This window comes from Henningerozyma blattae, chromosome 4 (genome assembly GCF_000315915.1).
Source record: "Henningerozyma blattae CBS 6284 chromosome 4, complete genome".
NCBI classification, from domain to species: Eukaryota; Fungi; Ascomycota; class Saccharomycetes; order Saccharomycetales; family Saccharomycetaceae; genus Henningerozyma; species Henningerozyma blattae.
In genome coordinates this window covers 726236-753470 of record NC_020188.1, presented here as the reverse complement: position 1 = coordinate 753470, position 27235 = coordinate 726236, and the positions used below count along the sequence as shown (strand labels likewise).

At 31.2% G+C, this 27235-nt stretch overlaps 11 protein-coding genes across 11 annotated transcripts; 8 read left to right on the top strand and 3 right to left on the bottom strand.

The window, feature by feature from the left end:
• Positions 1–506: 506 nt before the first annotated feature.
• Positions 507–2270, top strand: CDC6 (AAA family ATPase CDC6; the record flags this gene model as incomplete). Its single annotated transcript, XM_004180281.1, has 1 exon — positions 507–2270. The coding sequence occupies one exon, from the start codon at positions 507–509 to the stop codon at positions 2268–2270; it is 1764 nt and encodes a 587-aa protein (XP_004180329.1).
• Positions 2271–2912: 642 nt separating this feature from the next.
• TBLA0D03090 (uncharacterized protein) lies at positions 2913–4166 on the top strand (the record flags this gene model as incomplete). Its single annotated transcript, XM_004180280.1, has 1 exon — positions 2913–4166. The coding sequence occupies one exon, from the start codon at positions 2913–2915 to the stop codon at positions 4164–4166; it is 1254 nt and encodes a 417-aa protein (XP_004180328.1).
• A 417-nt stretch (positions 4167–4583) lies between these two features.
• Positions 4584–11522, bottom strand: BPH1 (Bph1p; the record flags this gene model as incomplete). Its single annotated transcript, XM_004180279.1, has 1 exon — positions 4584–11522. The coding sequence occupies one exon, from the start codon at positions 11520–11522 to the stop codon at positions 4584–4586; it is 6939 nt and encodes a 2312-aa protein (XP_004180327.1).
• Positions 11523–12162: 640 nt separating this feature from the next.
• Positions 12163–12864, bottom strand: SOP4 (Sop4p; the record flags this gene model as incomplete). The annotated part of the gene is made up of 1 exon (XM_004180278.1): positions 12163–12864. The coding sequence occupies one exon, from the start codon at positions 12862–12864 to the stop codon at positions 12163–12165; it is 702 nt and encodes a 233-aa protein (XP_004180326.1).
• Positions 12865–13912: 1048 nt separating this feature from the next.
• Positions 13913–14326, top strand: TBLA0D03060 (40S ribosomal protein uS11; the record flags this gene model as incomplete). Its single annotated transcript, XM_004180277.1, has 1 exon — positions 13913–14326. One exon carries the CDS (start codon positions 13913–13915, stop codon positions 14324–14326), a length of 414 nt encoding a protein of 137 aa, XP_004180325.1.
• A 310-nt stretch (positions 14327–14636) lies between these two features.
• RPS22A (40S ribosomal protein uS8) lies at positions 14637–15029 on the bottom strand (the record flags this gene model as incomplete). Its single annotated transcript, XM_004180276.1, has 1 exon — positions 14637–15029. The coding sequence occupies one exon, from the start codon at positions 15027–15029 to the stop codon at positions 14637–14639; it is 393 nt and encodes a 130-aa protein (XP_004180324.1).
• A 600-nt stretch (positions 15030–15629) lies between these two features.
• Positions 15630–15906, top strand: RPL39 (60S ribosomal protein eL39; the record flags this gene model as incomplete). The annotated part of the gene is made up of 2 exons (XM_004180275.1): positions 15630–15635; positions 15757–15906. The coding sequence occupies 2 exons, from the start codon at positions 15630–15632 to the stop codon at positions 15904–15906; spliced, it is 156 nt and encodes a 51-aa protein (XP_004180323.1).
• Positions 15907–17646: 1740 nt separating this feature from the next.
• On the top strand, positions 17647–19464 carry TBLA0D03030 (alpha-mannosyltransferase; the record flags this gene model as incomplete). Its single annotated transcript, XM_004180274.1, has 1 exon — positions 17647–19464. The coding sequence occupies one exon, from the start codon at positions 17647–17649 to the stop codon at positions 19462–19464; it is 1818 nt and encodes a 605-aa protein (XP_004180322.1).
• A 961-nt stretch (positions 19465–20425) lies between these two features.
• SYP1 (Syp1p) lies at positions 20426–23008 on the top strand (the record flags this gene model as incomplete). The annotated part of the gene is made up of 1 exon (XM_004180273.1): positions 20426–23008. The coding sequence occupies one exon, from the start codon at positions 20426–20428 to the stop codon at positions 23006–23008; it is 2583 nt and encodes an 860-aa protein (XP_004180321.1).
• A 280-nt stretch (positions 23009–23288) lies between these two features.
• Positions 23289–23708, top strand: RIM1 (Rim1p; the record flags this gene model as incomplete). The annotated part of the gene is made up of 1 exon (XM_004180272.1): positions 23289–23708. The coding sequence occupies one exon, from the start codon at positions 23289–23291 to the stop codon at positions 23706–23708; it is 420 nt and encodes a 139-aa protein (XP_004180320.1).
• Positions 23709–24671: 963 nt separating this feature from the next.
• FEN2 (Fen2p) lies at positions 24672–26222 on the top strand (the record flags this gene model as incomplete). The annotated part of the gene is made up of 1 exon (XM_004180271.1): positions 24672–26222. The coding sequence occupies one exon, from the start codon at positions 24672–24674 to the stop codon at positions 26220–26222; it is 1551 nt and encodes a 516-aa protein (XP_004180319.1).
• Positions 26223–27235: the final 1013 nt, after the last annotated feature.

Sequence of the window (27235 nt, the reverse complement as noted above, 5' to 3'; positions counted from 1 at the left end):
ACTGTTTACCATTGAAGAACTTTATCTTTACAACATATCACATTGCTGTTATTTTGAGATTACCACGAATTCCCGGGTGTTTCTTGTTTCGGCTGTCTCATTCGTGTTCCAGCATGTCCTCTTTAGGATGTCTTTTCGCGTCTACAGCCCTGCATTTCTTACAGACAAGCCCAGGGTTGCAGAACCCTGATTACCAAATCAGGTAATGTCAATGGCTGGCAATCATCTTGCCGAAAAGGGTTGCAACGCGTGAGTGTTTGCCTGATACGGAAGCGTAAGTGCTCACTGTCAGAAAATTAAAGTTGACGCGTTTTTCTAGGCTCTGGGAAATGTTATAAAAGAACAAGATCTCCATCCTAAACTTGAAAAATTAATATTGAAATCTTTTTTTGATTTGATTTGCATTATTTTGGCAAGCAGATTATCAGAAAGAATATATTTCCCTCGAGAAGGTTAGCTCAGTGCAAGTTGGCAATAAGAAAGCAAAATACCCTGTCCCATAGAAAATGTCAATTGCTTCCAGATTGAGAACAAAGAGATCTGTTCATCAAGATGAACTTATGAGAAATGATAATGATGAGAACAATTCTTTTGTGGTTTCTTCTACACCATCCAAGAAAAGGAAAATTAGTAGTATAGCCTCTATTACACCTGATAAAGAATCAAATGAATCTACTGCTATCTATACCCCATTCCTCAAGAAAAACACTACTATGAAATTACCTTTACAAAATATTACTCCAATTAACAATCGTATATTATCGCCACCACTGACACCACAATCTTCTACTATCAAACATTTGACAAGAAAAAATTTACAGAATGAAATTAAAAATTTAAATGATAACGATCAACCAATTCCAGCAACACCAGAAAAACCCAAGAAATTTAAATTACTAAATCAAAAAGATAAATTAAATGTTCCAACTTTTGTCTTGAATAAAGATTCCATATATTCTAAGACGAAGGCAATCCTACAAAGATCTTCTGGTCTTTGGGCCGATGATATTGGTGTCTTACCAACGAGAAATGTAGAATACACTCAAATCTCTTCTTTCTTGAGAACTAATATTGTTAACAATAAAAGTAATTCATTATATATAACTGGGCCTCCAGGTACAGGTAAGACTGCTCAATTAAATTCCATTTTAAATCATCAATTCATTCCAACAACTAGTCCACATAATGATTTGAAAAACATCTATAAATTTAATACTAATCCTGATGATGAAAATGAATTTAAATATGTCGCAATGTCCACTATAAATTGTATTTCATTTAATGACCCCTCTTCTATTTTCAACAGAATCTACAACGAATTTAATAAAGTTCAAGATGTAAGATCCGTTCATTCTATGCACGATCTACAAACATTCATGGAAAGTCATTCAAAAGATACGGCTTTCATCATCTTTCTTGATGAATTAGATAATTTGACAAATATGAACCAAGCATCGAAAGGTTCGAATAGTCATGCCTTTTCGACAAAAATCTTATTTGAATTATTCTTATTAGCAAAACAACCCTCAATCAATTTTATCCTATTAGGTGTATCAAACTCTTTAGATATGACTGATAGATTCTTAACAAGGTTGAACCTAAAAACAGATCTTTTACCCAAGACTATTAATTTCTACCCATACAATGCAGAACAACTGTTTGAAATTATCATGAACCGTCTTTCTATTGTTGATGCCAAAGAATCAATTTTTAATCCAATGGCAATCCGTTTTGCTGCAAAGAAAATTTCTAGTAATTCTGGTGATTTACGTAAATTGTTTGATATTTTAAGAAATAGCATTGAATTATTAGAGTTAGAAACATTAGCTCAATCACGTATGTCTAATAGCAAAGAAGCAAATACAACAAAACCAATTGTTTCTTTACAACATATTGCCAAGGTTTTTACTAATTTAAATTCAAACAAATCAACAAGATCAAAAATTAATAAATTGAATATGCAACAAAAATTGGTCCTTTGTGCTTTAATGCATAGGGAAAACACCGATATTTTCCAATCACATTGTACTATAGATGATTCTTTCCAATATTATATTAAATTAATGAATAGACAGGAAATTTCTCCTCTAAAAAGATCTGAATATCTAGAGATTTGCAACGCTCTAGAAAGTAATTCTTCAATTGAGATCATCGATGGTAGATCATCTGGTAAATTAAAGACAAGAATCAAATTGATTAGATGTCGTATAGATAACAAAGAATTCATCGATGAAATGTCCAAATTTGATATCCTTAAGAGATTTCTATAATAAGTTGCCAAAAAAAAAAAAAATAAAAAATTAATATGTATATTACGATCTGCTATTTTTCTACAGCATCCCAAATATACATATTGTGTATCATTAGACTGCTACTCTTAATGCACAACGTGAATTTTTAGTAGTAGTAATATTAGTTATTCTTACAATTGCATTATTTTATATTACCTAATAAATCATATACAAAGCATATATATAAACTTTATAAACTTTCAATTTTTTCATGCATTCTTCAACTTTTTTTTTACATTCTCCTTTATACCTCCTGTATTCCAATAGCCCATTAGAATGTGTCACTGTTAAATCTTAGGGTTCTTGTACAACCCTGCGAGGGCACCACTCCGGGTCAAAGAACAACGTATCCGCTTTAGGGGAATTTTTCACTATTCATAAACAGAAACGTAAAAATCCTGAGACACTCATATAGGCAATGTATGGTAAAGTACTATTTTAAGAATTTGAAGATTAAAAAAAAAAAGCAGGCTCTTCTTTTACTATCTTTAAGAATTTATTGCTATATTGTTAGAATTTAGATGTTAGTCATATGTACGTATAATAATTATCAATCTGATTAGATTAGTTTCATTTACTTATTCAAACAATTAAAGATAGCACAGGATTATTATTTTGGGAATGAAACGTGTTCTCGACTCTATTCGAGAGCATAGTAATATTGTGATATTATGCCTCTGCTGGTATTTAATTGCATCCATCGCCACTCAAGTGACTAAACAAATCCTTACTGTTTGCCCGATGCCTTTATTCTTGGGTGAGTTTCAATTCATTTATACCACATTAATTGCAATTCTTACATGTCACATAGCCTATAGATTCCCTAAATTTTATCATTTATTCCCAAGGGGTACATTTCCCTTATATTTTCAAGAAAGTCCAGATATAAAAGGTCAATATAAAAGAATAGAAAATATTACGATTATTACTAGGCCATCTCGTAATATTATTAAAACAGTTTTACCCTTGGGATTTTTTCAATTTGTTGGTAAATTCTTTGGGCATAGTTCCACAGCTCTAGTACCCATATCCACTGTAGCAAGTATCAAGACTTTATCGCCAGTTTTCATTGTTATTTTCCAAAAAATATTTGGCATAAGTAGTCTGCAAGTTACTAGAAAGATATTTTTTAGTCTATTTTGCCTTATATTAGGGGTTTGGATAATAGTTAGGGAGGATAGAAAGCCTTTAATATCTGATGGACTTCCTTTGGGAGATCCAGAAGAACTGCATGATCCAAATAAATTTAGAAACATGATCTTAGGTGTTTTTTTTGCCGTTTGTTCAATGTTTATTTTTGTCTTCCAAAATATTTATGGTAAAACTGTTTTCACTTATAAAGAAAACTCTTTACTTCCATTGGTTAATAAAAATGGGAAATTTAAAGAAGAATCACCAATGCCAATTTATTCAGAACGAAAAACTGCATCTTCACATAATACTAAATATGATAAATTATCGTTAATGATTTATATTTCAATTGTAGGCTATTGTTTTTCATTTTGGTGGTTTTTAAGATACGAATTTTCCACACTTTTATACACTCTAATTTTGGGTAAAGCAAATGATAGAATTACTTTTATTCCTTGGACTCTATTATTTATAAACGGTATTTTTCATTTCTTACAAGCTATGATTACTTTTTATCTATTAGGTGAAATTGCTACTTTGAGTTATTCCATTGCGAATCTTATGAAAAGAATAGCTGTCATATCATGCAGCTGGATATTTGTTGGTAGAATGGTTACTCTTTTACAGGTTCTCGGTTTGATATTAAACGGTCTTGGTCTTTATCTCTACGAAAGATGCACTGCTGAACAGAAAACTATGAAGGCACAACTCAATGAAAAGCATATGGTATCGACAGATTACTAATTTCATAAGAACTATGACAATAAAGCTGTATAAAAATAGAATTTATACAACAGTTTCATCACTAGTTTGTAGCATTAATTTGTATTATAAATATTCAAGGTTACAAATACATAGACATACGAATTTCTAGAACTCAAAATGATCTTGTATTATCTCTTACAAATAAACTCGATAAAGTACGTACTTTATCATGCATAAATTATATTATTTATTCTTCAGAAATAATTTGGCTATACTTATATTTTACCTTCTTATACTAACCTGGAAATATCAAAGTTGTATCTATTCATTAGTTATGATCTATAAATGTAATAGATATATAAGGCTACTCAATGGCTATAAAATGGTGGGCACAAGAGTATATATATCCACATAACCATTAATAATTAATGTCAATTTAGAGCTAATAACCTATTTTTAGTTTTGCTCTGGAGAACAATTCCATATATGAATTGTCCCTTCTTCATCACCAATAACTATTTCCATTCTTAACATATCAATATATTCATTGTCTTGTTCTTTTTTAATAATACGATCTATTTTTAAACTTGGTTCAATACATGTTATTTTACTCCGAATTCCAGTATTTAAATCTTTCAACAATCTTATATCCCATTTACTTTCCTCATTTAAGAATAATTCATAAATTTTCAATAAACCATTCTCAAATCCGACAAAAAGAATGTCTTCTTCTTTCCAATATTGATGTCGTCTATTACCCAATTCTAGTGAGCTAAAATCTAAAAATTTCAAGCATGAAACCTTTTCATGGAAATTCAGCTTTATATTGCAATACTCCATACCATTTATATTAAATAAAGATAGAGTTTTGTATTTGTTATACGTCGCGATTGTCCCCTTGCATTTGCATATTGCGCAATGCAAGACATTATTATTAATTCTTCGTATTCTTTGACTGTTAATAATGTCCCAAATATAAGTTTCACCGTCAGAATCTAGAGATAAAAGGACACTATTATCTTCATAAATATACATTTCAAGAATTGCGCATAGATGACCATAAAATGAACTACTATACATGATCTGAGGCTCAGCTGCTTTATCCAGATATTTCCATAATTTTATTAAGCCAAACTTGTCTCCAGTTAAGAACAATGTATTTTTATAGTAGGCAAAAGACGTTAATTCGCATGTATGAATACCTTCGAATAATTTAGAACCAATTCTCAAATTTCCAAACGATTCTAACTTCAAAGTATGGAAGGTTCCATTCATTAATAATTCAATATCTAAAAATTTAAATGCATTATAGTCATTATTGTTACTATTTGGACCAATGTGAAAAACTTTATCACCAATAGATTGAAGGGATGTTGGTGTTTCTCCCAATTGATCCCAGAGATCAGTAGATATTTGATGTATACCGGTAAATTCTCTCTTAGGATGGGGTTTCTGGAAAATCTGCAATGGTGTTTGACCAAAATTATGAATTATTGCAGTGATTGATCTACGTTCTAAGTCATTATCAATATTTTCTAAATTTACGGCACCTGGGTAGCTTAGTCTGTCAAACACATTTACTGCTTGAACTGCATGTTCACCTCTTTGTTTATAACCAAATATTAAATCAATCCATTCATGTAAATGTTCTGACACATACGATGATTCTAGTGCTTCCCTATTCTTCTTAATAAAAATTTTTGAATCGTTTTTTGCCCAATTTGGCAAAACAACGTTATCAACCTCAACACCATTTTGATCCTTCCCAAACTCATACTTATTTAAATTTAACAAGAATTCAGGAAGAAAAAAGAACTCTGGAATTAGCTCTCTAACATCAGTAGTATTTTCAATTGCTGAAGATTTCCATGCTCTAGCAATTGAACTAAATAGTCGATCTGCAACTCCATATTTTCCATCTTGTAATAATAAGTATGAGTCCACAAAAGGCTTTAATCTTATCATATAAGATGATACGATCATTGCAGATGAGTAGTGTGTACCATAATGGAATGGATGGGTAGTATCATCAGAGGCCATTTCAGATAGCGCTTCATAACGTTCAACAAACTGAGAACACCTCTTCTCAGATTGTGCACCCATTGGTTTCGATAAGTCTCTGTATGATGACTCACTTGCTAAATCAATTGAATCACTTTCATAATCGGATAGAACCCATGGAAAGACAGGATATTGTGTAAGATCATTGAAAGTACGGCCTGCTAAAACATTCAAGATAATTAAATAGTAAAAGTTTGATAATTCACCTTTTTTCCATAATTCAGTAGCCTCATACTCTAAAGTTGATGATGATGTGGAAGAAATAGCATTTACTACTCTCATAGTAAAAGATTCTTTTACTATACCATTTTTAGAATTAACTGATTGACTTCTTTTGTTTACTTCTTCTAATGTCTTGGCCAGAACAGGATCCATATCTGCTAGTTTATAATTAGTTTCTAGAGAAGTATAGACTTTATTTCTGTAATTTCCTGATGAAAAACAGAAAAAACTGGTAGTACCATCTTCGAATAGCAACTCTAATCCAACATCCCTTAATAAAAATGGCCGTTTTGTAGAATAAGCGAGATTATGTAAATTCCACGTGCGTACTTCATGGTAAGATAATTCTGGGGCATCCTTGATACTGTCACCATTAATTAACGTAACAGCAGGGTCACGCAAATTATTTGGTACTTCATCCAAGTTCAATACGCATTTTTTAGTCTTTGAATAATAGTAGTGACTTATAAAATATAGATGAGTTCCACCAAGAATTAAAATACCCTCTCTCACATCTAAACCAATTACCAAACTACAGTTCCAAATTTGTTTGATGTAATCATTCGGCTTCAAAATTTTTAATATTTTTCTGTTTTCGTCTTTCTGGCCAGTGTTTATTTGCTCTGTCACGTCTGTATCTATATTGGAAACAACATCATAAGAAATCATGCTACTACCGCTTGACCTTCTTTTAAAATTATCATGTTCTTGGGATTCTTTTCCCATTTTATTTCTATTATCTAGCATTAACGGATGGTAATCTAGATTTGGTTCCCAGAAAGGTAATAGTCTTCTCTTTGTTTTATTATAATCTTCTACTGAATCTAACTTCCAATCAAATAAGTGGGATTTACCTTCATAATCCTCCAGTAAATTTTTAAATTTAAATAGTAGAAATCCAAATTTATTGTTATTGATCATATTATCTTCTTCTAGATCTGTTAAGAAATTTGAAAATAATTTTCTACTAATTGTTTGCATTTTTGTATCTAACAATTTATTATCCTCCTGAAATAATTCATGAATAGTTTCAATATTTTTGTACTTTCTATCCATTTTATGTTGTTTAAATTGTGAAATTTGTAATTTCACTTGTTCTACTTCAGTTAACTTCCAGTCAGGTTCTAGTCTCAGCAAGTTAATTATATCTTGTACAAATGATACCCTCTCGTTAGAATTTGAAGCAGCTTGGTTAGCAACTAAAATTGATATTGCAGTATTTTGTTCTGCTAGAAACACTCTACTCATAATAGAAAATTCTTCAGGAGCATAAATCATTTCAAAAACGTTTTTCTTCACAGAGGGCCTTTTTTGAAATTCGAATATCATTTTCGTACATTCAAAATTCAATGTTCTGTTCACTTCACGATTGATTCGAATTTTTAAAAATAGAACAAGCATAAACAATAAATCACCATCATATATTGGTTCCTTTTCCTTGAATAAGATATATTTATGATCTAGTATTTCCATCAATAGCATTTTTTCTAATTCATTACTCCATTCTGAAGTTGAGTTAAATATCAAAAATATAATAGTTGATTGAAATAATAAAACTTGCCTTCTTAAAGAAACCTTTGATATATTTTTGAAGCGTCTAATGTCACTTGATTGAAAAATTTTGATGGATCGCATTAAACTAGTCATAATTAAATGATAAAATTCAACCTTCATTTTTATAATTGGAAAGAAATGCTTTAGTTCAGCATATGTATTTATTAAATTGATTAGCATATAAGGACAAGTTAATAGTTTAATTGAAAACTCATTACTTGCGTCCAATAATTTCTCTAAGATGGATGGAAATATCTTCTGGAAAAATGAAACTTGTAAATAACCATTTCTTTTTGATGAATATCCTAAAATATTGGATTGAGAAGTTTTGGAGCAGAGAAGTGAAGAAATGAAGTTACAATACTCAATATTGTTTAATTCACGAAGAGCTTTCTCAAAAAACGTAAAGATCAAAATTTTAATTGCTTCAATCGAATCTTCAAATCTATCCTTATATTTTGCATCTGTTAGGGTAATTAAACAGTCAGATAATAGTACTAACGTGTTGCTTGCTCTTGGGTCAAAACTATGAATATTTACTTCTAGCTCGCTAAGATGAGATAGTTTGGAAATAAATTTGGAAAGAAATTCATCTAAATCATAATCTAAATTATGATTAATTGTCCACTCAAATAGTTCACAGGCAAGATATATACAATCTTTGTTTCTGATAACAAGCTTAGATGAATTAAAGTTGGGGTCATTTTTTAGGCCTTTACAACTTTCAGAGTCGAGATCATCGACATGGAGTTGAATATTTCCAATAGCAAATTGGAAAAGAATATAGATAATCTCTTCAAATTTATGATTTGGAATATTTTTTAATATATCAAATAACAGTTCAAATCCTGTATTTTTGATGAACTTCACCAAAATTTTTTGATTAGATAACAAAACCTTTAAAACAAGGCTTAGGCATCTTGAACAATCTCTTTCGTTTAGAATTAATTCATCTAATAGTAATAATAAAAATTTAGGGGATATGCTCTCAGAAATGATTTGCAAATGCTTGTTATGATTTTTTTTTATGTTTTCAACAAAAAGTTTATCTAGAGCTTTTAATGATAGTTGAAATAAAATAAAGCTACCACAATTTAACTCATAATATGCAAAATTTAGAATTTTTTGGATATTAACTTTTGTTAAGTTATCCATTAACAGAGTATAATAAACACTACAGAATTCATTTTTTAACTGCTCAATTATTTTTGAATCAGAGTTTCGAAATATTAGTAAATGCTGGTAATGGCATAGTTCATCTAATACATTCATCGATCGTAATTTCTTTGAATTATAATGTTTATATTGAGAATTTTCTATTAAATTAGTAATTTGAAAAGTTAAGAATCTAATAATTTCTAACTCACCTTGTCCCAAACTACTTGAATTATTAGTAGTACAATCATTATTTATTGGACCAGGAGTTAAGTGTATGTTTGAATTTGATCGTGTGTTATTTACATTTGATGTTGAATGATCATTGTTAAGATTTGAGTTAGTTCTTGAATGAGTTGCGCTATTGATACTATTCAATTCTAATAGTATATTAGAATTTGATCTTGATCTGCTTATTGTCGAACATTCAAAATACCACAGGTCCATATTTAGCACCAGATGTTTATATGCCATTTCATTAATAATTAAAGACTTTGTAATATCCACTAAATCCCAACCGCAAAATTTTAAAAACAAATTTAAGAATTGAATTGGTAGTGGCTTTTTCAGTCTTTCTATTACTCTACTCGACAAAATATGGGATAATAAAGTAAACCCGTATTCTTTTTCAAACCAATTTTTTAGATAGTAATTTCTTAATAATATTATTAGATGATTAATGTAATCATAAACCTCCTCCATAGTGCTCACAATTGATAAGTTGCATAATATAAACTGATAACAGTTGATTGAAATAAAACTGGTTAATGTGTTAGATGATTTGTAATAATAGCAATTATTTATTGAATTATTTGTTGCAACTCTTCCCGATTTAATAACAAAGGTTTCATCACCCCAACAACTATTTAAATTTTCTTTATAATTTTGATAAATAATGTTATTAGGACTATAATTTAATAGCAATAGATTTTTGTTTAGAGTTTTTATATCTCTCATAAATTCTTCCTTTTTAATAAGCTCATTGCGTTGAGTATCATTGTCACTACTTATATCAGTGCTATCAGAGGAATTAATTGAAGTTGTATCACTGTTTATTTTATTGAATATTTTCTCAAGAAATGCATCACCAAAAGTTGATCTAACATTAAACAGCTCATCTGAAGTATTAGTATCATTATTAAAATAAGATTTAGGCAAGCTATGTTTTTGAGTTAATATATTATTATCACTATAATGATCGTTATTGTAATCAAATGAATTTGAGTTACCAATTGCATGTAACAGGTGTATAATTGAATTAGATAGTATATCATGGAAAATGAAAAACTTAAATAGTTTAAATGAGCATAATATTGAGCCAATCTCGATAAATTTAATATTAATTAATGAGTTTGTAATTAATATTGGAAGTTGGTTTATAAAATTTCCGTCTATGAATAATATTATTTCGTTTGTTATTGAATTTATAATGAATGTAATAGAATATAATATATCAGTCTCGAAGTTAAATCCGTCAAATAATGCAATGACAAATTCATCAGTAGCCAAGCAGCACTGATTATTTCTAACCTCTAAATATATTTCATTATTGATTGTTATTAATCTGTTTGATTTTGTATCATTTAATTCTATGAAAAAATGCAGTGTATAGTTATTTTTCGAGTTAGGGGGCGAATTTGGATTTTGATTGATTAAATTTAAAGTATCGTAAGCATTTTCAAAATATAGATAATTCGATGAGAGTGGATCGATTAATTGATTGGATAAAATGTTTAATACATTTTGAAAAGATTTTATTTTGAAGTTTGAATATAAATATATGAAATCTTTAGGGGATGAATTAACCGAAAGAATTTGCGTAATTAAATCAATTAGCTTATCCTCGATCAATCTTTTAATATCTCTTGTGAGATTACCCTCAACTGAATAATTATTGTCTTTTAATAATTTTAAAATTAAATCTTTTATGAAGGGTAATTTTTTTGGCAGTAACTGTTTGTTTAATAACGATATATTCATCAGGGAGATTAATATCTGTAAAAGTACGGCGTATGAATTAGAAAACTTCAATAGAAAATTTTTAGTAAAAACTTTTGGCCAAAGGTCTGAATTGTAATTGAAATTGTTGGATATATTAGATAATTTAAACCGAGTAGATAATTCCCAGTCAATGAAAGTAATGAGACTGTTATTAGTATCAAGAAAGCTGCTACTGATATTCCTAGATATATTATTGTTACTAGAATGAGTAGATTCATTAGGTATGCTATTATTAGTGGATATTGAATTACTCTTATTTCTCCTTTTGCTGTTAAAATTAATGCTTTCATTATTTAATTTTTCATAATTGGTAATAATTTCTGCAAAATGAGGGCATTTTGTGATGTTAGGATCTATAGGATCTAATATTAATAGCTGATCCAGAGTATCTATAAATTCCATTATTTTTATTATTCAAGGGCTAGTATCTTGCCACTGTTGTTAGTTACTTTATTCACCTAGAACTATGCTTAACCGCCATAAAATATGAATCTGAATTTGGAAAAAAGGAATTAAAAATACAATTTATACTATTGAATTCCTATTGATTATCTATATCTTCAGTTACGAAGGGTCCAATATAATTATATACTCGTTGATAATAAATTTGTAGCGTTTTTTGCATAAAACATCCCCCAAATTTTGAATCATCTTCATATAGATCTATAAATTGATTTTCCTAAAAAATTCTTAAATCATTTTGAAAATGAAAAAAGGGAAAATTTACCCGGAAGCCAGGGTTTACTAAACTAAATAAAAGGATATTAAGGGTTTAGTCTTCGTATAATGATGCAAATAATATACGAAGTTACAAATTGATCTTGCATTTTTTAGTAAGTTGGAAAGATTTAATAGTATTACAAATAAATAACGTAATTTTTATTGTTTAAATAAAAAAATGTTAAAATAATGCTTGATTATAACAAATGCACTTATGAAATACGAATGTAGAATGTAAAAATAAATTATTAATGTGTATTTCAAATGCTACAAAGATAAACGTAAAAATCTAATATATAATTAATACAGTTTAAATTATAAATTACTTTTTAACAACGTATTGTTCCTTTTTCTTTTTTAATGCCTCTTCTTTCATTAATTCAGAAGCTGCTGGATCTAATTTTTCAATTAGCGTAGGGAATATCATAATGGATAGTACGACTATTATACCAGCAATCTTCCAAGGAGAATTTAAAATATTACCCAATGGTCCGCTTGTTAATAAAGATCCAGATCTATATTGGTAATAGAGTCTGCTCGATGCCTCATGGACTAAAGATAGTCTGATATATGGATCAACTGATATTTCAACTAATTGATCTGGATTAATAGCTTTAGGATTGGCAATATATTCTCTTCCAAAATAATTTTTAAATGCTTTAACTTTCAATTCAATTGTTTCATTTGGATAAACGAGGTTGGTAAATTGAATCAATATTCTATTTGGTTTTAAATTATAATCAATTGATGATGACATTAATACAAAATTAGTTGTTTCATTAATACCTTGGTTTATTGGTAAATCATCAAAGCTGAAGTTCCCACTAACATCGGATAAGCCAGTTATTGCCTTATATGGCAATTGAGAAGTGTAATTATTTATTTGGATCAATTTAAATTCTACTCTTGAAACTAATCTAGCATCAATACTATGTGGAGAAGTATCAAATTTGCAATTAATACTAGTAGAAATGGACAAATTAATAATTGATATGAAGAGAAGAGCAAATTGAATTAAAATCATCTTTAATAGCAAACACAAAAGGGATAGAAAAGGATAATATTATGATTTCAATGGAATAAAGTATTTTACAAGGAAAGCTAGAGGTTCAAGAGTGTGTCATACAGACTATATATAGTCTCCTCATGAAGACCTATTAAAATCTAAATTATAACTAACCTTTTTTGAACTATTGAAATTTCAAGAATTAATAATCCGAGAATATTGCTTCGGGGAAATCTAAGTAGCCCGGGTAATTTTTTCGATATCACAACTATAAAAGAAACAATTAATGCACATTTACAAAAATTTTCTATTTTTTATACTATTCTCTTTTTTGAGTTTTTTTTAAAAGAACTGTTTTACATTTACAAGGAAAAGTATTATTGTAGGAAGTTGGTGACTATTTCTTGAGAAATATAACAGGCTCTACTTTCTCTACAACTTTTCCGAGATAAAGCATTATTATGAAGATCTTAAATGACTGCATATGTTCAAAAGCAATACATATATTGTCAACCAGAAGGATCTAACAAATTTTTAAACCTTATGCTTCTTTTTCTATTTAAATAAGTATTATTACACTTATCTGTATTACACGGTTCTTGTTTTATAAGTTATTTGTTTACAGGTAACGTTTAACGCTATGTGTCGTTGCAAAGTAAATATGTCTATCAATTAACCGCCAAGGTAATTTCTAAGTATGTCAATCATAAAAAGGGTAAAAAGGCTAGTATTTTTAAAAAAAAATAAAATGATTCTGAAAAAAATCGGATGGAAAAAAACTAATTACGGACTGTCCGTATAGTGCGGTGTTCAGATGTTTTCTCGTGTCACTATGTAATTTTTTACAATTTTTTTTTTCTATTTTTTTTCAATTGAAACTTTGTAATGAGAGCCGAAATCATACTGAAGCGAGAAGTAGTAGTTGGAAAATTCCAATTGTCAAATCTATTATCCCAAAATATGACATCAATTTTGGAATATATTATTAAATAATGATTGTTTAAAAATAAACAATTTTTATACAATTAAATTTTTGGTGAACCTTTAAAAGATACAAGTATCAAAAATGTCCGCCGTTGTTCAATCCCGTGACGCTTCCCAAGTCTTTGGTGTTGCTAGAATTTTTGCTTCCTTCAACGATACTTTCGTCCATGTTACTGATTTATCTGGTAAGGAAACCATCTGCAGAGTTACTGGTGGTATGAAAGTTAAGGCTGATAGAGATGAATCTTCTCCATACGCTGCTATGTTAGCTGCCCAAGATGTTGCTGCCAAGTGTAAGGAAGTTGGTATCACTGCCGTCCATGTTAAAATTAGAGCTACTGGTGGTACTAGAACCAAGACCCCAGGTCCAGGTGGTCAAGCTGCTTTAAGAGCTTTGGCTAGATCCGGTTTGAGAATTGGTAGAATTGAAGATGTTACTCCAGTTCCATCTGACTCCACCAGAAAGAAGGGTGGTAGAAGAGGTAGAAGATTATGATTTGGTCGTTATTATTTACAATATATTTTACAGCACTATTTTCTTTTCTGTTCTCTATATATCTATAAATTTATATATGACTATTAAATAATCAAACTCTCTTAAGCATATCAAACAAATATTACTAACTCGTTCAATGGTTTTAAATATATATACAAGTACATATATGTTTAATGAATATTATAATTATAATAGAATTTAATTTATGATGCTTACAAATAGGTTATTAGATTAAATATACTACTAAAAAAATAATTAAATATAGAATAGATTTTTAAAAATTTCTAAATATTTTATAATAAAAATTCGCTTAGTAGACGAAACCTAAAATCTTACCGGAAACGTGCTTTCTTCTAGCTTCTTCGTGGTCCATGATACCAGCGGAAGTAGTCAAGATAACGTAACCGAATTGTCTGGCTGGTAATAAGTTTTCAGTCCATTTTTCAATATCAGCAATCTTGACGTTGAATCTTGGAGAAATAACACCGACCTTGTTCAATCTACCGTTCAATTGGATAACGATCTTACCAGATCTGTGGTCGTCAATGTATTCGAATTCACCAATGTAACCATGCTTTTGGATAACTTGTAAGAACTTGATGATGACCTTAGAAGATGGTCTAATCATAACTTGACGTTTACCAGTCTTTTCGGCGTTGTTAATAGCATTTAAAGCATCGGCTAAGACAGAAGTTCTAGTCATCTTTGGTATATAATGTTATTTCTGGTAGTCTACAAGGATTAAAGCCTCATGAAACGAGAAGATAAATATAAGCAATTATAATATATATTATTTTAATAAAATAATTATTAACTAGTAGTACAATAATGATTATTGAATAATATTTGCATAACAATTCTCAAGAGAAGCCCAGTAGAATAAACGCCGAAATTTGAAAAAAAATTGAAAATTTCATGAGAACCTCGATAGCAAATTGTTCCCTGCTGCTGAGGGCGGTGTCCAGGTGTTTTCTCGGTGCTAGAGAGAGAAAGTTAGAGGGAAAAAAGAAATTTGCTAGACGCAGATTTGTTCGGTCTAGAGAGAGACTCTAGAAGGAGGCCGAGAATTTTAGAAGGAGACCGAGGGTAGAGATGAGATTTAGTACCGTTGGGAATTAGACGGCAAGAGAAGAGATGATTAGAGAAAGTTTGAATAGTGAAAACCAAAATATTACCAAAAATCCGAGATTGCTTGTTTGAATGCGAAATGTAAAAGTGAAATATTAACGATGTTTAAATAAACTATATATTGATATAGTGTTGAAATTAAAAAACAAAGTGTGTTTAACAGAACCAATCCGCGATGCCTGTATGTACTGCTACGCTAAGAAATGTTATATTGAATTTTTTTGATATTTGAATGATATACTAACAATAAACTAATTTCATATTTAAAATTCTTTAAATTTGATTATTTTATTTCCATGTAGGCCCAAAAGAGTTTCAGAATCAAGCAAAAGTTGGCCAAGGCCAAGAAGCAAAACAGACCATTGCCACAATGGATCAGATTAAGAACTGACAACACTATCCGTTACAACGCCAAGAGAAGACACTGGAGAAGAACCAAGTTGAACTTTTAATTGATAAGACCAGACTCAAACTTTTATTTTTTGAACTCCCTTATCATCACTTCATTCGCACTCTAATTATATAACAGTAATTATTTACGTATAATTATTAAATAGTTTAACTTAGTTATTATCGATTCTTAGTTCTATTCGTTTATTTGTTTCATAATGAAAAGTATATACCTTACTATTGTTCGAAGACAACGTTAGAAAATAATTATATGAAGAGAAGCTATAATAAGAAAATCTACGTACTACAACGAATCATATATCAGAGAGATTCCACAAACCACCTATCATTATGGTTGGACTTTTTTCCAACCATGTCAGATACTATCTAGCTTTAAGTGATTATTGATTGATCATCATAATGATTCCAAGGTTCGGCCTTCATAGCCGCTACTAAGTTATAATAGTAAGCAGTGAAGGACGATCTCGTACTTAATACTGCTTGCTTGATGTTGGCGTACCACTTTTTACTACTAACCTTTTCGTATGGAAAATCCTTTTAACTATTTTGACAAAATCCCTAGTCCTTATATACTCCCCTCAGTATCATCGGATTTCCATGAAAAAATATCTTTCTTCTTTTTTTCACCCTCTAAAAATAAAAGAAGAGAAAAAAAAGAAAAAAACTGTAAAAATATTTCACCTAGGGTTGTTACAAACCCTGGCCCAAAGTGTGGATCTTACTGGGCTCACCCGTTTCCATATATGGAGTATCCCTGTCCATTTTCGTAAACTATACTTAACATTCTCCAACAATCCCTCCTAGGTCCATTACGGAAAGTATTCTTTCCTATCTTGGCAATACACTTGTTTGTAGAATTTCCTTATTCGGGACTCTGAAATAGCCCCCGTCACACGTGACCAACTTTCCCGACTCCGTATCTGCACTAGTTGCTCTATTTAGGTCTGATCACGGTAAATAATTTGCGGAGGCATATACGTTTCAGGAAACCCCTCTTCTTTCCTATTTAGGCGCGTTCCTGTTTTAAGCATGCCAGTGCTTCAATGACGCCATTGCGGTAGTAGGCCGTACTTGGATTTCTTTGGTGGGCCTACCAATAATGGTTACAGAGCATTAGATGGGTCCAATGGCCTGCATTGGCAACTGAGCCCTTCAAATTTATCTAAGCGTCGTGAAATTTCACACTTGAACAGAAAATACTTTTCTGGATTATGTTTTGCCTCATCTACTGGTTCTATTTTTTTCAAACAAAACATTACTTTTTTTTTCCTACTGCACTTAGGTATCCATAAACTTTCTTTCTATTCTATTATAGTTATATTTTATTTAGAGGAACAATTGTAGCTACTGGTAATTGCTTGTGTTTTCGATCATACCCAATGAATTTGTCTATCCTTTGACCCTTTCATCCAAAGGTCGGTACTCTTCTGCACCATAATATTCCGATTACTCGATTCTACAGTTATAAACTAGTCCTTTCCTTATCATTCATTTTCTTTTGCCATCTCCACATTGAGTCTTCTATACTCTTTTTTTTTTAAGGATTCGATTAAGGTGCATACAAACGCTAAGTGGACTATATTGCCGTTGTAATTCCCTATCAATTGATTATTTAAAACGCTTTACTGTTTAACCTTTCAAAGTTTCAAAAAATATATATATTTTTTTTTACGATAGTGAAATTTTCAAATATCAAACTTTCCAATTGCCGTCTAATTTTGAAATAAAAAAAACAAATCCTAAGAAAAGAAAGATCAGCAATAAATATTAAAATTTCAAAGATGGCCCCTATAGTTAGAAGGAATAGAAAATTGATACCGTTGTCGTTGATCTTTACATTTTTCCTGTTCTATATAATCAACGAAAACACAAAGACTTTGTATTACCAGCAAGTATCGTTTTCTAATTGGAAAAATAATCAGATCCCTATATCGACGTCTAACTTGTATGATAAGAATAATCCCTTAGCAGCTCTGGATAATTCGTCCAATAATTTTAGGGATAACTTCTACACTTTTATGTTTAGTGCTATAGCGAGGGGTAAGCCAGTCAATCCTTCAGTAAAAGATTTGAAACAATCAAAGAGATCAGAATGTAAATTAGAATCAGATATTTCCATGACTGATAATTCTCCAGGTTCGTTATCGAGAGTATCTTTCAATAGTTTATTGAATTGTTTATCTATTTCACGTCCCCAATTGGATAACTTGAAATATGTTCATTCCAATTTCATTCAGTTGTTAGAGGCAAAAATGTCTGAATTAACAAAACCGGAATTCCTTGATCAAATATTCCCCAACGGTAGAGGTATTGTCACCATTGGAGGTGGGAAGTTTTCTGTCTTGGCTATGAATGTTATTAAAGTGTTAAGAAAGACAGGGTCCACCTTACCTGTAGAAGTTGTTATTCCTCCACAAGATGAAAAAAATGAAGTTGATTTTTGTAATAATTTCTTACCAAATTATAATGCAAAGTGTGTCTTCTTTAAGGATGTTCTACCAAAACACTATGCTGAAAACTTACGTTTAAAGGGTTATCAAATTAAAGTCATGGCTCTTTTGATATCAAGCTTTAAAGAAATCATCTTTCTAGATTCAGATAATTATCCTTTGAAATCCCTAGACCATGTATTCGACGCAGATATTTATAAAGAAGCAGGATTGATTCTCTGGCCAGATATTTGGAGACGTGTCACGAACCCAATGTATTATGACATCGCAAACGTTTCTGTAGATATCAATCAAAGAGTTAGATACGGTACAGATGATATTTCTCCACCAAATAGATACACCATTCCTCGTGTCCATAAAAATAATGAAAAAGAAATCGAAAATAAAAATACCATCCCATTCCATGATCTTCTTGGAACTGTTCCTGATGCTTCCACTGAATCAGGTCAAATGATCGTTAATAAAGCTAAGCATCTAGATACATTATTATTAGCCGCATATTATAATTTCTATGGTCCAGCTTGGTACTATAGATTGTTTTCACAGGGAACTGCAGGTGAAGGTGATAAAGAAACTTTTATTTCTGCTGCTCATACCCTAAACAAGCCATATTATCAAGTCAAATCAAAAGTCGGGTTCGATGGGTTTTGGGATTCCAAATTGGGCTTCCAAGGTATCATGTTATTACAACATGACTTCATTCAAGATTACGAACATTATTCAAAGGCTAAAAATCAAGTCATCGATCACTATGACGATTATTATCATTTCAAATCAGATTATAACTTGGATAGAGATTTCTATGACAATCTGATCCATGAAAAGGACATCAGCATCATGTTTGGTCACACTTCATTCTTCAAATATGAACCCTGGGTGTTGTATCATGAACGTAGATATATCGATCACGAAACTCAACAACATGTCCGCGGTTTAAGATCAATTGGTAGAGCCTTAGATTTCGATTTGGAATTGTTTTGTTTCGATAACTTATTACAAACGTTATGTAAAGGCAATGCAAATGACAAATCTTCAATTCGTTTTGCATTCTACAAAGATATCCAAGGTACTCCATTATGGGATTCTATGTGTGAATATTTGGATAATAGAGTGTCTTATCTACAAAAGAATCCATTCACAGGCAATTAGGTGTTGCTGTTGTCCTTCCTTTCCGTTTTTTTTCTTCACAATTACTTTTCACTTTATTTGTTTTTAGTTTAACTCCTCTTTTTTCAACTGGCATATCATTCAATCCGTTTAATTTAATTAAAATGCCTTTAAACCGTTTTTATTCCATTTACTCATTTGTTTATTAAATTATTTGCGCTTTCATTGCATCTGCGTCAATCCTCACAGACTCTAACATCTAATTTTTCCTCATTGTTAGATATAATTATAAAATTATCATAATATTATATTCCAACGTATTTTGTCATCGTTTTTTTTCCAAAAATTTTGTTTACTTACGTATACAAATTAATTTCTTATTATTATTTAATCGTTTATTTATTTATGCATATATATATGTATATATATATATTATAGTCTCCATTAGAGGCAGTGTAATAATAACTAGTTTATACCGTTTTGGTATACTTATAACTCGCGTATTGGCATTCTCGTATTTACCCCATAGATCTCTAGCCGCTGATCCTTGTCTCATCCCCCCTTCTACCTTAATCCGGATAAATTTGTCGTAAACTTCCGCCTATCCTATTGCGTCATTTTAGAATATTACGGGCCGAGTGATACCATTTCTGGTAATGTTTTTGTTTAATTCAAGCTTGAAACTGTCCGAAAATTGAAAAAAATGGCCCGATCTGTCCAAATAACGTGTTTGAGAATTAGATGATTTTTTTTTTATTGAAAATTCGTGTAAAGATAAAATGGGGTTCGAGATGGACATTTTTAAATCATTAATTAATTGGTAATTACATTTTTAATACATTCTAGCATTGATCTCATTTTGATTTTGATTTCTTTAAGTTTTTTTTTGCTGCACAATAATATATTAATATTCTTTTATAATTATTGTACTTTATTTTTATTTTATTTTGTCATTCGTTATCTCTTTGAACTATAACAAAATACAGCACCTACAATTATAAAGATGGATCCAGTTCAAGAGAGAAACAAGTATGCAAATACCATACTTGTTGATAAAGAACCATACGAATCTACAGAGGCTATTCGAATCCGGTTATCACAAGCCAAATTAATAAATAAGAATTTTTATTTGCTTTTCTCTGAAATTTCTAAATTAAAGCATAATTATGTGAAGAACTTGAATCGTATCATTAGTAATAACGAGGATTTGAACGAGATCCTAAAGAAACAAATGATCGAATCTAAAGTTTTAGAACCTGAAGAAATGTTACAATTTGACTTCAATTCATTAGGTGAATTAAATTCGCTTTGGAAATTATTAATAAATGAATTAAAAATCGAATCTCAATCAAATTATAATTTTTATCAAACTATTGATTCTAATATCATTCATTCATTAAAGGATTCCACTGAAAATGATAATAAATGGAATGAAAGTAGAAAATTACATTCAAAATTATCCAAGATTGCAGCTTCGATTGAAATGTATTCAAAAAATAATCCCGGTGATGGTAGTTTAGAACAATCTACTAAAGAATGGGCATCTAATGGTCCATATTTGTTTGAATTATTTGAAACAATTGATTATAATAGATTAGAAATTTTAAAAAACGTTCTTTTAAATTATCAAACTGGATATAGTGATTATCTGTTAGCTAATACTAAAAACTGTGAAACTAACATGACTAAATTTTTAGAATTTAATCCGGAATTAGAAATCGATCGATTTGCTAATGATGCTAATAATTATACATTTTTATTTAACTCGACCCATAATGAATCTATTGATCTTATTAGCCAAACTTCAACTTCACCTTCCAAGGTGAATACTAAATCTCCGCAAAAGGATAAATCAAAAAGAAAGAGTGCTTTTGGAGCATTAGATAAGAAATTCACTTCAACATTCTCTAGTTCAAACTCGAATTCAAATTCATCTCAAGATTTAATGAATAATGAATTTTCTAATTCAGTTAATAATTTATCCTTAAAGAGTAGGAAATCTTCAGGAGGTTTAAAATCAAAAGTGGGTTCTATCTTTGGAAGAAATAAAAATCGTGGTAAGAAGTTAGATTATGAATCAGAACCAATCCCTGATACAGATCTTTCTACAAGGACTATACAATCTCAATCTCAATATCAATATCAGAACAATATTAATCGTGTCACTTCAGCTGCTGGTAGTGTATCTACGTCTAGCTCTGGTAACAGACGTGTGAATACGGATCGTAAATCAACTGTTGAACGTAGGTCCAATATTATAGAAAATAAACCTGCCCTTTCTGAAACTAAGTCTAATATTTTAGAAAATGAGCCTACAGAAAGTAAACCTATTTCTACTGATAATAAGCCTACTTTGACAGATCATAGTTCTACAAACAATACAATTCCAAGGTCAGAATCACCTGTTAGAAAAATGAAAGAACGTACAAGTTCTCAATCATTATATCAAACGTCTCACACAATTCAAAATTATATGGCGGCAAATAATAATAGCAACAATAATAGTAATAATAATAATAATAATAATAATAATAATATCAACAATACCAACAATTTTACTGGTACCACCGAAAATATAGAGAACCCAACATTATCTATATCTCAAGCTCCACTACAACCTAATAAATCTCATTCTAATTCTAGGGATAACACTCCGCCAAATGTTCCCAGTGCAAGAAAGACTTTGAACCCTAATAGACCTTCTTGGATCATGCCACAAATGACAGGTGAATTGAAAATGTTGGCACCTCAAGCTACAGGTTCATCTAGTGTAATTACAGGTCAATCTTTATTCCAGCATTCTACATTGGCTAATTCTATGATTGGGTTGAATGCAAGTGTGGCAGAAGTAGTGAATGCCACTTTTAAAGAAGGGGTATTAACTGGATGTCAATTAATTGGAGAGATCGCTTTGAGTTATATCAATAATGATGGTGGTATTATACCAGTAAGCATCAATATGAAGATTGATGGAATTAATAATTTCGAAAAATTGATTTTGAACCCTAACTTTATTGAACGTACAGGTTCGGATGAATCTGAAGAATTCCGAGTAGTACCAAGCTTGATCGATTCTAAAACACTGGGTGCTATCAAATTTAGTCAAAAGAATGCAGTAGCACCTATTATCATTCATCCGATTTGGAGATTTGAGCCCCATCAAGCAAGTGTAGTATTGACTATTAAATTATCCCCCAATTTACCAGCAAGTGTCAATCAATTGGTCTTGGAAGATTTTGTAGTATTTGTTACTATGGATGGAGCTAATGCTACTAGTGCATTATCCAAACCACAAGGTTCGTTCAGTAAAGAAAAGAGAAGAATTACATGGAGATTCCGTGAGCCTATGGTATTGAAAAGAGGAGAAGAAGAAAGAATGATTGCAAGATTCATGACTGATGGGATTGGTAGAGAATCAGAACGTGGTATATCTACGAAATTTTCCATTAAAGATTCTGTGACAGATTCTAATAATATACGATTATCTTACCAAGCCATAGATGAAAACGATCCATTTGGAAGTAATTGGAAAGACGTTCATACTACAAAAACTCTGGTGGCGGGTAATTATTTTGGCCTATCATAAGATAGTCCCAAGCTATGATTTTATGTAAAGACATTGTAATTGTAAGTAAGAAAAGAAAAAAAATGAGTTCAGAGTAGTTATGTTATCATTCGCACCGCAAGGGATCGAACCCAGGACATCAGTCACGTGTACCGCAGATAGCGGCCCGCGTCGCGTGGCTTACAATTGGGCATCCATAAAATAAGAATTTTAAAAAAAAAAATTAAAAAAATAAATAAAGCTACGTTAGTAGTATTAGTAGTGTTCTCCATTCATCACCTACTGCGACTAAATTACAATAATGCTCTCCCGTTTCACTAGAGGATCAACCCGCCAACTGCACGCTTCTGCACGTGCCCTGGACTTCGCCAAGATGTCAATTGTTGGTCGTATCGGTACAGACTTCTCCGAACATACTACTGGTAATGACAAGCGTTACATAAAATACAGTATTGCCGCCCAACCTCGTCGTGACGGACAAACTAATTGGTTCAACGTGACTGTCTTCAACGAACCACAGATTAACTTCCTTACGCAGTACGTCCGTAAGGGTGCTCTCGTTTATATTGAGGCCGATGCCTCCAACTATACCTTCGAACGTGAAGACGGCTCACGTGGTATCAGTCTGAGCTTAGTCCAACGTGAGGTTAACATGCTACGTAATGGGAAGGTCGTCGATGCTGAAGCTGCTGCCGATGACGCTACCAGCGAAGCCTCATAGTTTTCATGTGTGTGATACACGTTTGTAGCTTTTATAATTATTATTTATGTATGGCAATTCAAGTTAATATATTACTTTATTGTTTGCTATTTGTTCGTTTTCTCAATGAGCTAATTAAGGAAACCTTTCTGTAGCCGGGTAAAAATTATTATTCTTTGCCGCGGAAGTTATTCCGTTTTTGTCCAAGAACTATTGCCACATGGGGAAACTTGATATAGTTTGTTGAAAATAAGTTTTTCACAATATCTAAGAATCTTTTTTAAAACAACATTTGAAGGTTGACCGATGTAAATCTCGAGGAATATATATTAGCAGTTAGAATTGATACACAATTGGTGTAATGATACATCTTTGATTGAAATTCCTAATTCACATAAATGCCTTATTCTTCTCGAATAGGGGTAGTGTAAATGATCCAGAAATTTTTTTTTACCAAAAAAAAAAGAAAAAAGAAAAAGAAAAAAAAAAAACTAGAAAAAATTTGGCCATATTTGAACAGAGTCAAAAGTAGATTGATCTTCTCCCATATGGCAAAGCTACATTTGTAGATAAAACAATCATTTGTCAATTAGACCTATTTTCATAAAAACAATTCTCTGACAATCTATAATGAGCCGAAAAGCATTTGAAAAATCTAGTCTCACCCCTATTATATCTCTGTTGTTTTTTTTCATAAAGTCGAACATAATTTTGTTATAACCCATGGTAAAATACAAGAATGAAAATCGCATTCTCGATGAATTCGGTAATTCAATAATTTCGAATGCGCTTCTGCACGATCTTCTAAACAGTTTGGTTTGCAGGCACTAAAACTGTCAAGCTCATCTGTCAGCTAATGCCGTACACGTTCTGCGCCGTACAAGCTGTTTCCATTCGATCACACACACACAGAAGTATAAAAAGCTGTCCATCTTCTCTACTCTACTACATTCGCGTAATTCACCCACACAAAAGCATCGCCCGATGGATACTAATAGTCAGGACGCGCGTCAGAAAAATGAAACTCTCACAATTACTGTCGCCGATGCAGACACTACAACTACAGAGCCTCCAGTGCGTCACAGATGGCTTTTATTCAAAATAGACGTTTTTGTTCTATCATTCGTGTGTTTACAATATTGGATCAACTATGTTGATCGTATTGGGTTCACCAATGCATACGTCTCTGGTATGAAAAATGACCTGAACCTTACCGGTTCACAGTTCACTCTAGCAGGTACATGTTTCACCATCGGTTATGTGGTTGGAATGTTACCCCACAACTTGGCATTACTGGTGGTACCTCCACGAATTTGGCTCAGTTCATGTACTTTAGCATGGGGGTTACTTACTTTGGGGATGAGTCATGCCCATAGTGCTCGTGACCTTTGTGTTTTGCGGTTTTTCCAAGCTCTTTTTGAAAGTTGTACATTTTCTGGTACTCATTTGATATTGGGTGCCTGGTACTGCCCACGTGAATTGCCGCTCCGTTCAGCAATATTTACATCTAGTGGTTTAGTAGGTGCCATATTCAGTGGATTTATGCAAACCGCTATCGCTCATGAATTAGAAGGTGCGGGGGGTATGGCGGGTTGGCGTTGGCTTTTCATTATCGATTTCTGTATTACAGTCCCAGTTGCATTGTACGGTCTATTATGTTTCCCCGGTATGCCTGATGCTACATCTACTGGGAAGTTTACTCTAGCACGTCATGTGTTTTCCAAAGCAGAACTACAATATGCACGCCGTAGATTACCTCCTCAAGAAGCAAATTCAAAACTTTCATGGTCTGTAGCACCACGTGTATTACGCCGTTGGCATATATGGGTATTTTCACTTGCATGGATCCTAGGTGGTGAAAATCTTGCTCTAGCTTCAACATCTACATTTGCAATATGGTTACAAAATCAAGATTATTCGTTATCTGCACGTAATAATTACCCTGCTGGTATTTATGCAGTTGGTATTGTCTCTACTTTAGCCTCTGCTTTATATTTGAGTCGTGTACAACGTGCACGTCATTGGCATATAGCTGTTGTTTTGGCTGCAGTAATGACTATAGTATCAGCATTAATATGGTGGCGACCATTGGATCCAAATGTTATATTCACATCACAATACTTGGGTGGTATTGCTTATGCAGGTCAGGCTGTATTTTTTGCTTGGGCTAATGTTGTATGTCATGCAGATTTACCTGAAAGAGCCATTGTTCTTGCTTCCATGAATATGTGTTCAGGTGCTGTAAATGCTTGGTGGATAATCTTATTCTTTGATGCTTCAACAGTACCATATTTCAGAAAGGGTTGTTATGCCTTGTTGGCAACAGCCATAGGTAGTGCCATCATATCTATCATAATAAGAATATTACAAATACGAGAATCCAAAAATATAGCAAACCAATTATCAACTCAAATATCTAACGATTCTTCGGATGATGAATTAGAGGGACACTCTGATGATGAGATTACCTATGAAATTGCATACCAAGATGAACACCCTAATAGGTATACTAAGTCAATTTTGAAATCTCATTAAGTTTATAAACTACTAATTATATACATATATGTATTTTAAAATAATAAATAAATCTTGTACAGTTTAAAATATATGCATTTTCAAATTTTATTTGAAACGATATGGTATTAAGCTTGGTTGTGTAAGATCCCAATTACGTGATTTATACGCTATAAGATTAACTAACAGAAATTACAGAAATTACAGAACAATACGTTCGTCAAAAGATCTACTAATAAGGTAACGCGTATCTTATAAGGTTTACAATTAAAGTAATTGAATATTCTGTATCTTATTATAGGTCGCAGGATGCACCAAAACAGGCAATCTAGGTGGAAATTTTTTCCATATTACATAAGCCATGAATTAACTCTTTACGTCCCAAAATGAAAACTTATAAAATAACCTACATTGATTCGAATTATAAGTTTGTATTTTGTATATTTTATTCCTATTCAGAATGGTAGGAGATTTCTATAATATAAAATTTTACTACTAAAAATAGAATTATTCTCTAAATAATGTAGGGCTCTAATATTAGTATAACTCATACTTTCGATAAGAATACATGAATGTTGCATATTTTTTTTTTTTATGATTATGTAATATAAGGTAAATAATTTTCGAACGAATAATTTTCGAACGGAAAATTATTTCAAATGAATGTTTATTGAAAATACGAAAAAATCAATAAACTCAAATTTAAACTAAACTTAAAATTTTGGACTCGAAAAAAAATCCTTATTTAGGCAAAAGTTTGTTAATGAATAGTTGTTTTTTTTGTTTTTTTTTTCATCAATTAAATTTCGGCAAATAGAGATGGGTAATTAATGTACAGGGCAAAATAAGGAATAACCTTTTGTCTAGGGAGAAATGTATAATTACTTTCACCTTTATCTTGATTAGATTTTCCCCTTTCCTTCCCCCCCAAAAAGAACCGCGGTTAAAATCTCCGAGTCTAATATTTTTATTTTTATTTTTTTATTTTTTTTTATTTTTAATTTTATTTTTATTTCTATTTTTATTTTTAATAC